Source organism: Lithobates pipiens, unplaced genomic scaffold, assembly GCF_037356315.1.
Source record: "Lithobates pipiens isolate NorthernLeopardFrog02 unplaced genomic scaffold, aLitPip1_a1.2 Scaffold_16, whole genome shotgun sequence".
In the NCBI taxonomy this organism is placed as follows: domain Eukaryota; kingdom Metazoa; phylum Chordata; class Amphibia; order Anura; family Ranidae; genus Lithobates; species Lithobates pipiens.
Genome location: NW_027507748.1, coordinates 370,466,467 through 370,479,200, shown reverse-complemented (window position 1 = coordinate 370,479,200; position 12,734 = coordinate 370,466,467). Strand labels below are relative to the sequence as shown.

Below are 12,734 nucleotides of genomic sequence, written 5' to 3'. Positions count from 1 at the left end.
AAAAAAAAGAGCTATGGGCAGAAGTGACATTTTGACGTCGCTTTCGCCCTGAAATTATATGGAGACGGGTGGGGGCCATCTTCCCCTCACTCATCTCCTTACCTAACAGGAGAGCAGACCCAATCACCTCCGCCGCTGCCGGCGGCTCCGGTAAGCGGCAGAGGGAACCGTAGTGCGGTGGGCCCTCTCCCACCGGCGATAAAAGTGATCTTGCGGCAAATCCGTTGCAGAGATCACATTTATCTGAAAGCGGACCGTCCACTGAAGAAGAGAATACCGGGGTTATGGGCTATGACTACAATTTTCCTCTTCAAAGTAGCAACGTAAAACAATGGCAGGCAGTCCGTAAGTGGTTAAATACCACCAAAAGAAAGCTCTAGTTGTGTGCTCAATAGTATAAAATTTAGTTTTGGTACAGTGTTGCATGTCCATGCAATTGTCATTAAAAGTGCGATAGTGCTGAAAGCTGAAAATTGGCATGGGGAGGAAGGGGGTAAAAGTGCCCATCATTGAAGGGGTCAAGATGTCCTGCTGGCAATAGTTCTGCATTATACTTGAAGACATTGAGGGGCCACCCACATCCCAGAATGTCAGGGATAAAACTGAACAAATGAGGGAAGTAAAAATCCTTTTTAATGGTAATCTAGGCACAAACAAGCATGTAACCCTTGTAGTGGGGGGGGGGGGGCATTTTTTTTTCCTGGTTTAGCTTTAAAAAATAAATAAAAGTCACCAGGGAAAATCATCAATAACAGAATTATTTAGCAAAGCAGAACACAAAATGAGGGCACACATGACAGCATGACACTTTATCGCAAGAGATTCAGTTGACACTAACCTGTTATTATGGCGAAATAAGTAATCTAACACAACAAACAATCCTTTTAACACCATTTGTGTTTGTGAGCAGAGTACTGGCACTTTCACTACAGTTTCCTGACCATTCAACATCGTTTTCTTTTCCTCCTTCTCAACCACAGCTGCAAGATTACCCTACAGCAAAATAAGAAAAGACAGAAACATTTTCCAGTAATATGCAAATGATACCGCTAGTAAACATGAACTCTGCGCACACTTTCACTTAAATATATTCCTCAATAGCCACAATATATAAATCTACTTTGCATACTTTAAATGCCTTCACAAACGCAGATATTACCCTGTAAATATAGCAGTAACACAATCTCTGTGCTGCATATAGCCTGCGCAGAGAACAGAGCTGTGAAGGGACCCAAAAGGTCTGCACGCTGCAGTCGGCCTGCAGAAAAAATAGGATTTTTGTACTCACCGTAAAATCATTTTCTCTGAAGTTCATCGATGGACACAGCAACTCTTCTTGACCTTAGGGTTAGGGTTGACTAAGCACTACATTAAAGCGTGAAACACGTTAGCGCCTGTCTGTTCCTGCTGTGGCTTGTATTTTTGTTCACAAGAGTTTTTAAATAAAAGGCAAAAAAACATTTGAGTGCGGCTGTCCAGATCTTCTTCCTGTTTTTGATTGCTATATGCATTGCCAGCACCTGGGCTTCCAAGCTGGATGATAAGGTTTTCTACTGTCCCTTGACCTACCTGGAGCAGCGATATCTTTCGCTCTCTACCTTGACCTTAGGGTTATATTACCCCTTTAGGAGAGGACTAGGCAGAGTGTGTTAAAAACAGCAAAACTTGCACAGTACCGGCCAGGGGGCAGTCCTACTGGCTATAACCCATCACACTGCATCCAGCAGCTCAGTTGGTCAAAAGCAGTACAAACAGAAATAGGAGGGGTGGATGCTGTGTCCGTCAATGAACTTCAGAGAAAAGGATTTTACGGTGAGCCCAAAAATCCTATTTTCTCTATCGTTCATTGACGTACACAGCAGCTCTGCTTGACCCCAAGCAGCGTCAAAGAAACGAGGGGTGGGAACAGCAAACAACAATAACTCCATACAAAACAGCGAGAACTCCTCAACGTAGTAGAGTTGCAACCTTAAACAGCCGCCTGCAAAACCTTGCAGCCAGCAAGCAAGCATCCGAAGATGCACTCGCATCATAAAATTTAGTAAAAGTGTGAATGAACAACCAGGTTGCCGCCTTACACACCTGAGAAACGGACACTTGATGTCAGAAAGCCCAGGAGACACCAATTGTCCTGGTAGACGTTGTGCCGTGACAGGAAGGGGAGGCGCCCATCACCTTATGGCATAAGCCTGAACTAAAGTCTGTCTGATCCACCGAAAGATGGTGGCCGATGAGACCGCCAGTCCCTACTTTGGACCAGCCACTGATACAAACAGCGATTCAGACTTCCGAAAAAGGAGCCGTAGCAGACAAATACACCCGCAGAGCCTGAACCATGTCCAGGGAATGCAAAGCCACCTCTTTAGGGTGTGACGGCTGAGGACATAAAGATGGAAGTACAATGTCCTCAGATGAAAGGCTAAAGCAACCTTTGGAAGAAACGAAGGCTGCGGACGCAGCACAACCTTATCCTTGTGGAGGATCAAGTAGGGAGACTTGCAAGAATAGGTCGCCAACTCAGGAAAAAGTAATTGCCACTAGAAAGGCCACCTTCTGAGAGAGTGTCAATAAGGGAATCTCCCTAATGTTTTCAAACGGCGGTTTCTGAAGCACAGAGAGCACCAGATTCAAATCCCACTGAGGTAGCGGTCATCGCACCCCCTGAATAAACGTACTCACCAATGAATGAGACGCCAAGGGTCGCTGAAAAAAAGACAGCCAAAGCTGATGTCTGCTTCTTAATGGTGCTTAATGCAAGTTTCTGATCCACTCCTCATTACAAAAACAGCAGGATCCTGGAAAGTGAATATGTACGAGGACGTCACCCCATCTCCTCACACATGGAGATGTAGGCCTTCCACGTATGATGATAAATCTTCCGAGAATATGACTTCCGTGCCCTCAACATACCCGGTTTCCCCAAAAATAAGACCTAGCGTGATTGTTGGCGATGGCTGCAATATAAGCCCTACCCCCCAATAAGCCCTAGTTAAAGTCCTTGTAAGTCTTATTTTCAAGGTAGGGCTCATTTTCGGGGAAACAGGGAGGGCTTATTTGGGGGGTAGGGCTTATATTGCAGCCATCACTGACAATCACGCTAGGTTTTATTTTGGGGGAAACAGGGTAGTGGATATTACCGAATCTGACAGACCTCGGTCCCTTAGCACCTGGCTTTCAACAGCCACGGCATTAAAGCCAGTGACGATAAAGCAGGATGAAATATTGGACCTTGCGACAGAATGTCCTCTCGTATCGGCAGTCGCCAAGGAACATCCGCCACCATTTGTACTATGTTGACGTACCACGGACGCTGAGGCTAATCCGGGGCAATCAGAATCACCGGAATACCCTCGGCCTCCACTCTGCGAAGCAGACATGGTAGAAGTTTGAGTGGGGGAGGCATAAATCAGCCGATAATGCCCCCATGGAGCCACCAACGCGTCTGCCGTGTCCGCCCAGGGATCCCTTGATGTACATGCGGATGTAGCAACCATTCCCCTTGGTACAGCATCTGACCTGGGTAATCCGCTTGCCAGTTTTTGCCCGAAATGTATATGGCTGACAGAGCCAGCACGCACCAATCTGCCCACCACAGAATGTGCGCAACCTCCAGTGCTGCAGCCGAGCTCCTTGTTCCTCTTTGATGGTTGACATACGCCACTGCCGTGGCGTTGTCCGACTGGATACTGACCAGACGCCCCTGCAGCCTCTGTGACCATGTGGAGAGGCATTGCCCGAAGCTCCAGTACATTGATCGGAAGGCGGGATTCTTCCTGGGTCCACTGACCCTGGGCTGACTGTAGGCCCCAAACTCCCCCCCAACTGGTCAGGCTGGCATCCGTTGTGATCACCGTCCAAGGAAGAGTAAGGAACAACTTCCCGGACGGAAGGGACGGCGACCTCAGCCACCAGAGCAAGGAATCCCTGACTAGCTGGCTCACCCAAATTTGACAATCCAGGGACAATGGAGATTTGTCCCATTTGGACAGTATCTCCTTTTGCAAGACTCAAGTGTGGAATTGAGCATACGGTACCACCTCGAAAGTGGCTACCATGAGACCCAGGACTTGCATGCAAAAATGCAGCAACGACCACCAACAACTTTACCGCAGCTTGAAGAGTCTGCAACTTGTCCGAAGGGAGAAAAGACTCACCTCTGAGGAGTCCAGAAGCAAGCCCAGGTATTCCAGGCATTGAGTCGGCACCAACACTGACTTCTGTAGGTTCAGTACCCAACCAAACTCCCGAAGAGTTTGCATGGTAATTGTCACATCCTCCCTTAATTCTGAGGTGGAAGCTGCCCTCAGGAGGTCGTCCAGGTAACCCACGATTGCGATCCCTCACTGCCTCAGCAAAGCCAAAATTGAATCTAGCATCTTGGTGAAGACCCTCTGTGCCGACGCCAGGCCAAAAGGAAGAGCTACAAATTGGTAGTGCTCGTCTCTGACCACAAATCGCAGAAACCTCTGATGCTTGATGCATATGGGCACATGCAAGTATGAGTCCTTGATGTCCAGGGATGCCAGAAAATCCCCCTGATGGAGTGCAGCGACCACTGAGCGAACCGATTCCACCCTGAACCTTTGTACTTTCACAAAGCTGTTGAGGGCCTTGAGGTCCAGGACCAGATGGTCCCCTTCCTCCTTTGGGACTACAAACAGATTGGAGTAGAACCCCTGAAACCTTTTCGGTGTCGGTACAGGTACTATCACCCCACGCAGCAACAGCAGGTCCTGAACTTCCCCAAACAGGGCCTCCCGACGAGCCGGAAGATGATGAAGGTTGGAGGTAAAAAAAAAATCAGTTTGGCGGTCAAGAAAGAAACTATCTTGTACCCTGAGAAAACCAGTTTGCAGACCCACTGGTCGGAAAGCAGGGAGGTCAACCAAGCTGCAAACTCCCGAAGGCGACTCCCCCACCCGAGAGTCGGGCGGGGGCAAACCTTCGTGTGGTAACAGATTTGCTTGTAGGCTTGCGAAACCAGGGACGCTTTTGTCCCTTAGCAGGCACCTTGTCAGACTGGGAACGTTTACCTGTCGACCCGGGCGGAGGAAAAATCCGCTTCTGAGCGGAAAGAGAGCCCTTGCCTACGTAGTGGCTCCTTACCTTTCCTGGACTGTGGGAGCAATGTACTCTTACCCCCAGTAACATTCTTAATAATGTCATCCAGCGAGGCTCCAAATAGCCTCTCTCCCTGGAAGGGCAAATCCACCAGTGCCTTCTTAGATGCCTGGTCCGCAGACTGGTATTTCAGCCAAATCAGGCGACATATCACAACTGCTGATACTGAAGCTCTAGAGAGCAAGGGGGCTGTATCTAAGGCCACATCACAGACATACTTAAGGCCCTGCACCAACTGATCTGCCAGCTCCATGCAGACCGGGGAGAAGCCTTTTGCTTCTCCCATTCACGGTGCAACAGCATTCAGTCACTGTCTGCGATACCAGGGCCGTGGCTAACCATGGGCGCAATGCTGACCCCACCACAGTAATCATGGACCGGGCAACCGCCTCGGCCCTTCTGCCGCCCGGGTCCTTGAAAGCAGGAGTCCCTTCCACCGGAATCGTGGTTACCTTATTTGACATGGATACCGGGGGGTCAACCATTGGAGGAGATGTCCATTTCTTCAGGAAACTCTCCTGAAAGGGGTAACACACCACCATGCGTTTCGGGACTGAAAAGGCCCGCTGCAGTTTTCCCCATTCCTTGTAAATAAACTTATTAAAATAAGTTAGGTAAGGAAACACCTTAGGCGTGCGGGCCGGCTTGTAGGACCCGAAACGGACCGACACCTCTGTAGATGCCCCCGCCATATCCTCCATCTTTAGAGCATCCCGCACTGCTGTAATAAGCGCTACTGCAAGCGCCTTTTCCTGCATTGACCTGGACACAGAGTCATCCTCACTATCCGAACGGTCCTGGTCCGCATCCTCCAATACATCAGAACAGGGGCTGCCAGTCACAGCGGGCCAGAGTCTGAATCGGAGCTTTCTCCAGGAGATGGTGGGGGGAAGGGGTGTTTTTTACCCCCCTTGCACCTGCACGCCACTTACACACTGGCAACAAAGGCCTCCAGGACCACCGACAGTACGTCCATAGGCACCGCAGCTGCAGGGGAACCAGTTGCAATTACATGGATGTCTGGGGAAGAAGCGCCAGCTTCTGACGCCATGCTGACCCACACTCGCCTGTCACCACTTAGGGACCAAAGGAAAGTCGCACAAAAGTCCACCATCCTACCTGCATAGACTGAGGGCCCCCCCCCTCCCCCGCAGGACTCACCACCCTGACCCAGGTACTACGCCGTGCTGCTGCCCGCTCTCCCCTGTGTCATCCACGAGTTGTCTGTGTGGAAGCACGCTGTTCTAGAAGGAAACAAGCGCCCAGTGCTAGAGGCAAAACCACCGGAGGCTACTAGAAAATCGCTGCCGGCCACCTCAGCAAAAATCCTCTGAGGGCGCCAAGAAAATAGCCATCAAACTACTAGAAAATGGCCTGAAGGCAAAGAAACTTGTTGTGGCTACCACAAAATGGCCGCGGCCCAAGGAAAATGGACACAGAGCACGTGGCAGCCTCCCCACATGGCTCATACAGCACAGACACCCATCATGGCCCAGAAAAAAGGGAAGAGGATGAGCGGACCCCCAACACCCAGTGCAGCCCCCTGCTAGGATCCAGAGCCCCCCCAGCCAGGTACGTGCACCACACCCCCATGTGCCCAGACAGTCAACCTCCCAGGGAATGCCTAGCTGCTCCATCCTGCAGAGACAGGTGGAGTCATACTTTCCCCTCCTGCAGGAACTGCTGGACGCATTCCCAGGCAGACCCATCACCCGAGCAGTACGGGGTGGCTGCCGACCACGGCACACTGTGACAGACAGCAGTAGCCCAGTCATATGTGTGCCCCGGAGCATATAGCTCACCAGTGCCCCTGGAATAGATAGGGCATGTTTTGGCTGACCCAGTGCGTAGCTAGGGCCTGCTCACGCTCGATGGCCAGGCTGAGGAGACTACAAGGATCTATATTATCCAGGCTGTCACCCAGCCTAGCTGTTGATTGAAGATCACAGGAATCAAAAATGCAGGAAAAAGAAAACAATTCCCACAACCAATGGTCCCATAGGGAGCCAGGTCCTTCTCCTGCACTTGGCAGAAAAAAACTGAGCTGCCGGATACAGTGTGAGGGGTTATAGCCAGTAGGACCGCCCCCTGGGCGGTACTGTGCAAGTGTTGCTGTTTTTAACATTTAACTTTCTGCAAGTCCTCTCCTAAAGGGACAATATAACCCTAAGGTCAAGAAGAGCTGCAGTGTCCTTCAATGAACAATAGAGAAATACAGGCAGTTGGTACATACAGTATCTCACTAAAGTGAGTACATCCCTCATATTTTTGTAACTGTTTTATTATATCTTTTTATGTGACAACACTGAAATGGCACTTTGCTACAATGTAAAGTAGTGAGTGTACAGCTTATATAACAGTGTAAATTTGCTGTCCCCTCAAAATAACAACACACAGCCATTAATGTCTAAACAGCTGGCAACGAAAGTGAGTACACCCCTAAGTGAAAAAGTCCAAATTGGGCCCAATTACCCATTTTTCCTCCTCGGTGTCATGTGACTCATTAGTGTTACAAGGTCTTAGGTGTGAATGGGGAGGTGTGTTAAATTTGGTGTCATCGCTCTCGCTCTCTCTGGATCTGAAAAAAAGAATTGTTGCTCTACATAAAGATGGCATATTCTATAAGAAGATTGCCAAGACCCTGAAACTAAGCTGCAGCACGGTGGCCAAGACCATACAGCGGTTTAACAGGACTGGATACACTCAGAACAGGCGTTGCTCTGGGTCAAAGAAGTTGTGTGCATGTGCTTAGCGTCATATTCAGAGGCTGTCTTTGGGAAATAGGCATATGAGTGCTGCCAGCATTGCTGCAGAGGTTGAAGGGGCCTGTAAGTGCTCAGACCATATGCCGCACACTGCATCAAAATTGGTTTGAATGGCTATCATCCCAGAAGGAAGTCTTTTCTAAAGTTGATGCACAAGAAAGCCCGCAAAAAGTTTACTGAAGATAAGCAGACTAAAGACGTGGATTACTGAAACCATGTCCTGTGGTCTGATGAGACCAAGATAAACTTATTTGGTTCATATGGTGCCAAGCGTGTGTGGCGGCAACCAGGTGAGGAGTACAAAGACAAGTGCCTACAGTCAGGCATAGTGGTGTGAGTGTCATGGTCTGGGGCTGCATAAGTGCTGCCGGCATTGGGGAGCTACAGTTCATTGAGGGGACCATGAATGCCAACATGTACTGTGACATACTGAAGCAGAGTATGATCCGCTCTCTTCGGAAACAGGGCTGCAGGGCAGTATTCCAATAAGATAATGACCCTCAACAAAAAACAGTTGTCAGAACAGATGCTGTGAGACAACACAGTCACCCCACATCCACTGACACACTGGAGAGCAGCGCTCTGTACAAGTGAATATTTGCTGATACTTAATTTACCAATTCAAATAATATACACCTTCTATATAACAAACGTATATATGAATAAATAAACAACTCCACATATCTCTAGAACAGTGTCCCAAAAAAAAAAGGATTTTTTTTTCCAATCAACACTATGCACACAGGAGGAATTGCACCCCCTATCTGCGTACAAACAATCCAAAAGGAGAATAGTTCAAACGGGAAGAATAATCCAATATGGGCCCCTTGTGCTGGAAATAATTTTTCACCACCACCGTATTCTTTGTGACACCTCCACACGTGACTTCCACAATCAGGGGGTTGTGACAAGTGGAGCACCCCCTTCTTTGGCAATACTCTTACCGAAGTGAACCGGTAAGTCAGCACGTCATGTACTCATTGGGCTCCTCAATACTGGTTGATACATTATTCATCATCCTCCCTTAGAACATTGTTGTGACTATTGCTTCCACCGTCCCCAATGGTTATAATACGGACAAAAAATGAAAGCATATATAGTGTAATTCCGTAAAAAAACAATTACATTTATTTGAATTAAAACAGCAAAAAATCCACTCACAAACGACAATTTCCAATAGGCTTTAAAATCATAAACACAGAATACTCGTCAGGTTCACTGCGGGTCAACATATTTGCTCACCCATCCCCTGGACTGCTTTAGGCTCACATATAGTTGTGCTCCTATGGCCTTCACTAATGGTCCTCTCATGCACCGATAATGACCCTAAAAACACCTCCAAGACAACCACTATCTTGCTAAAGAAGCTGATAGAAAAGGTGATGGACTGGCCAAGCATGTCTCCAGACCTAAACCTTATTGAGCATCTATGGGGCATCCTCAAACGGAAGGTGGAGGAGCGCAAGGTCTCTAGCAACCACCAGCTCTGTGATGTCATCATGGAGGAGTGGAAGAGGACTCCAGTGCAACCTGTGAAGCTTTGCTGAACATACCCAAGAGGGTTAAGGTAGTGCTGGAAAATAATGGTGGCTGCACAAAATATTGATACTTTGGGCCCAATTTGGATATTTTCACTTAAGGGTCTACTCACTTTTGTTACCAGCGGTTTGTGTGTTGAGTTATTTTGAGGGTACAGCAAATTTACACTGTTATACAAGCTGCACACTCACTACTTTACATTGTAGCAAAGTGTAATTTCTTCAGTGTTGTCACATGAAAAGATATAATAAAATATTTACAAAAATGTGAGGGGTGTACTCACTTTTGTGAGATACTGTACAAGAGCAATCACCGTGCACAAGGAAAGAACGATGACCAGTCTTTATTATAGGATGCTCTGGCACAGAGACAAAGTTCCATGATGGATTAGTGCACAGACCTGAAAGAAATACATAAAGTACACTAGGATTCTAATTAGAGTTCAGCTTTAAAACCTAAGTTCCACAAAAATAAGGGACATGACGTATTATCAATCTCATGTGTCCCTTGTGCTATCACCTGGATTACTTGAAATCCTGATTCTCCAAGCCCCGCTTCCTATACACACAACCACACAGTTGTGGAATCTTCTGGCGCTGTGAGGATTAATAGAACTGAGGGAGATCATTAAATCTCAGAAGCCATAACTACATCTTCTATAAATAAATCATGATCTACATATGAATGGAGGGGGCAGAGACCTTCCAATCATCTGTCCATCCTCCAATTCATAGATAATATAATTCAAATTAATAGTAAGCCATGGCCCTTGTGCTGATCTTTTTTGGGGCTAAACTTAGGCTTCAACAGATAAACCCAATTCAATTTTAGTAGACACAAAACAGAAATAAAATGCATAACAAAATGAATATACACAAGACATAACTCTGCAACAAGGCATTTAAAATAAGTAAATTCGTAATAGCATTTATTTTAATTTCTTTTAGGGTAAGTTTTTATTAGTTAGTATTATTATTTTCTTAATAAGTAAATCATGATATGGGGCCTGAAATTCAAATGCTCGGACAGAATATTTGGGTGTAAAGAGTCTCCGACCCTGGCTATGGGTATCGTTTACATACACAGAGCTTTATTCTTTCTCTCTGCCTGAATAATCACAGCAGAAGCAGCACGCCATCAGCAAATGCGCACCCTAGCCAGAAGTGCAAAATAACATATACACTATATTACCAAAAGTATTGGGGCACCTGCCTTTATTTGCACATGAACTTTAATGCCATTTTAGTCTTGGTATGTAGGGTTCAATATTGAGTTGGACCACCCTTTGCAGCTATAACAGCTTTAACTCTTCTGGGAAGGCTGTCCACAAGGTTTAGGAGTGTGTCTATTGGAATGCTTGACCATTCTTCCAGAAGAGCATTTGTGAGGTCAGGCACTGATGTGGACAAGAAGGCCCAGCTCGCCATCTCCACTCTAATTTATCCCAAAGGTGTTCTATTGGGTTGAAGTCAGGATTCTGTGAAGGCCAGTCAAGTTCCTCCACCCCAAACTTTCTAATTTATGTCTTTATTTACCTTGTTTGTGCACATTGCGTTCAATACTGATTTGCTGTATCAAGTCACCTGAATTAAAGAAGCAGTATAGCCAAAGCTATTTTGGCTGTAATTTTCTTATGGATCACAGGAGTGCAGGACTGTAGTCCATTTTCATCCCACAGTGTGCTAAATCCCGCTGTTGGCTGATGCACAGGGTCGGTCCAGGCTCTGAAAAAATCCCAACCATATGGTTGAGATCCACCCAGATGCTTGAATTGGCATCTGGCTCATCGATCCACCAAGAGCCTGAACCAGCCCCTCCCACCCCCTCCACAGCCCAGCGATTCAGTGAGCGCTGGAGGGGCAGAGGAGTGCCGGAGACTCAGAATGACAGAATGCTGATAACTGAGCAATAAGCAGTGATTGATTGTTCAGTTCTCAGTGCAGAGCCGTCAGGAGAACGATGCTGTATCCACCTAGGGGAATATCCCTTTTTTTTTCCTCTCCTAAAACCCATACTTCTGGGGGGCCACAGATAATAGACCAATTTTAGACCAATTTTACTGGCCAGGGATCAATGCTGAAGTGAAAAGAAATGGTGGTTCATGTTTCGCCTGTCAACTAACTGCTCCATTGTCACATTTTAGGAACCCCTTGGTGCCTCTGCCTATTATCAAGGTGCCTATTAAGCATATTATAATGGATATGGTGGGCCCCCTAAAGAAATTGACTTAGGGATACCAATACATCTTGGTGGTACTCGATTATGCAACAAGGTATTAAGACGCAGTCCCCTCTGAGGAAGACCTCCTAAAAAGCGACTGTTCAAGAGTTATTTACCATGTTCTCATGAACTGGGTTACCCAAAGGGATCTTGATGGACCGAGGCAAGTTATTCCACATAAAAGCAATTGTGTACTTCTCTCTATCACTCACAAACAGATGGACAGGTCAAAAGGTTCAATAAAACCCTAAAATTTATGCTCAATAGGGTTGAACAAAAATATGGAAAAGTTTGGAACTGCTTATAACCAGTGTTTATGTTTAACCTCAAGCATCTACCAGGTTTTCCCAGACTTGACTCCACATAAGAATGTGGTAGAGTATATTACCCAAATGAGAGACAGAATTGCTAAACTGGGCGGCACAGTGGTGTAGTGGTTAGCACTCTCACCTAGCAGTAAAAAGGGTCGCTGGTTCAAATCCCAACCACGACACTACCTGCCTGGAGTTTGCATGTTCTCCCTGTGCTTGCGTGGGTTTCCTCCGGGTACTCCGGTTTCCTCCCACAATCCAAAGACATGCAGGTAGGTTGATTGGCTTCTGTCCAGGATTGGCCCTAGTATATGGATGGGGACCTTGGATTGTGGGCTCCTTGAGGGTAGGGACTGATTTGAGTGTTCAGTGTGCAGGGATAGGGGCAATTGTGGACACTCACTCAGGTTGAACTGGATGGACTGGTGTCTTTATTCAACCTTACTAACTATGAAACTATGAAACTATGATGCCTCTGGTAAAGGAGCTATTACAGAGGGCACAAGAAGCACAGAATTGGGTGTACAACTGGTCCGCCAAACTTAGTTCCGGGTGGTTGTGCACTCCCCACCGTAGAGAGAAATGTCTTAGCCAAGTGGCAGAGGCGGTACAAGGTCAAAGAAAAGGTCAGTGAAGTAAACTATAAAGTACACCCACTCAAGAAGCAGCCTTATCAAATCTACCATGTGAACCTATTGAATTGCTGGAAAGACCGAGAGCTGACACCTGCCCTAGCTGAGGTTGGTTCAGAACCCCCTGTAGGGGTGGACCTAGTTCC

At 47.0% G+C, this 12,734-nt stretch overlaps 1 protein-coding gene across 2 annotated transcripts in view; it reads right to left on the bottom strand.

Moving 5' to 3' along the window:
* BRIP1 (BRCA1 interacting DNA helicase 1) overlaps window positions 1-12,734 on the bottom strand; it is a 561,638-nt gene that overhangs the window by 312,759 nt on the left and 236,145 nt on the right. For both annotated transcript variants that reach the window (XM_077482124.1, XM_077482125.1), the window contains exon 11: window positions 839-993. In XM_077482124.1, coding sequence (XP_077338250.1) covers window positions 839-993 — 155 coding nt within the window. The remainder of the gene's footprint in view (window positions 1-838; window positions 994-12,734) is intronic.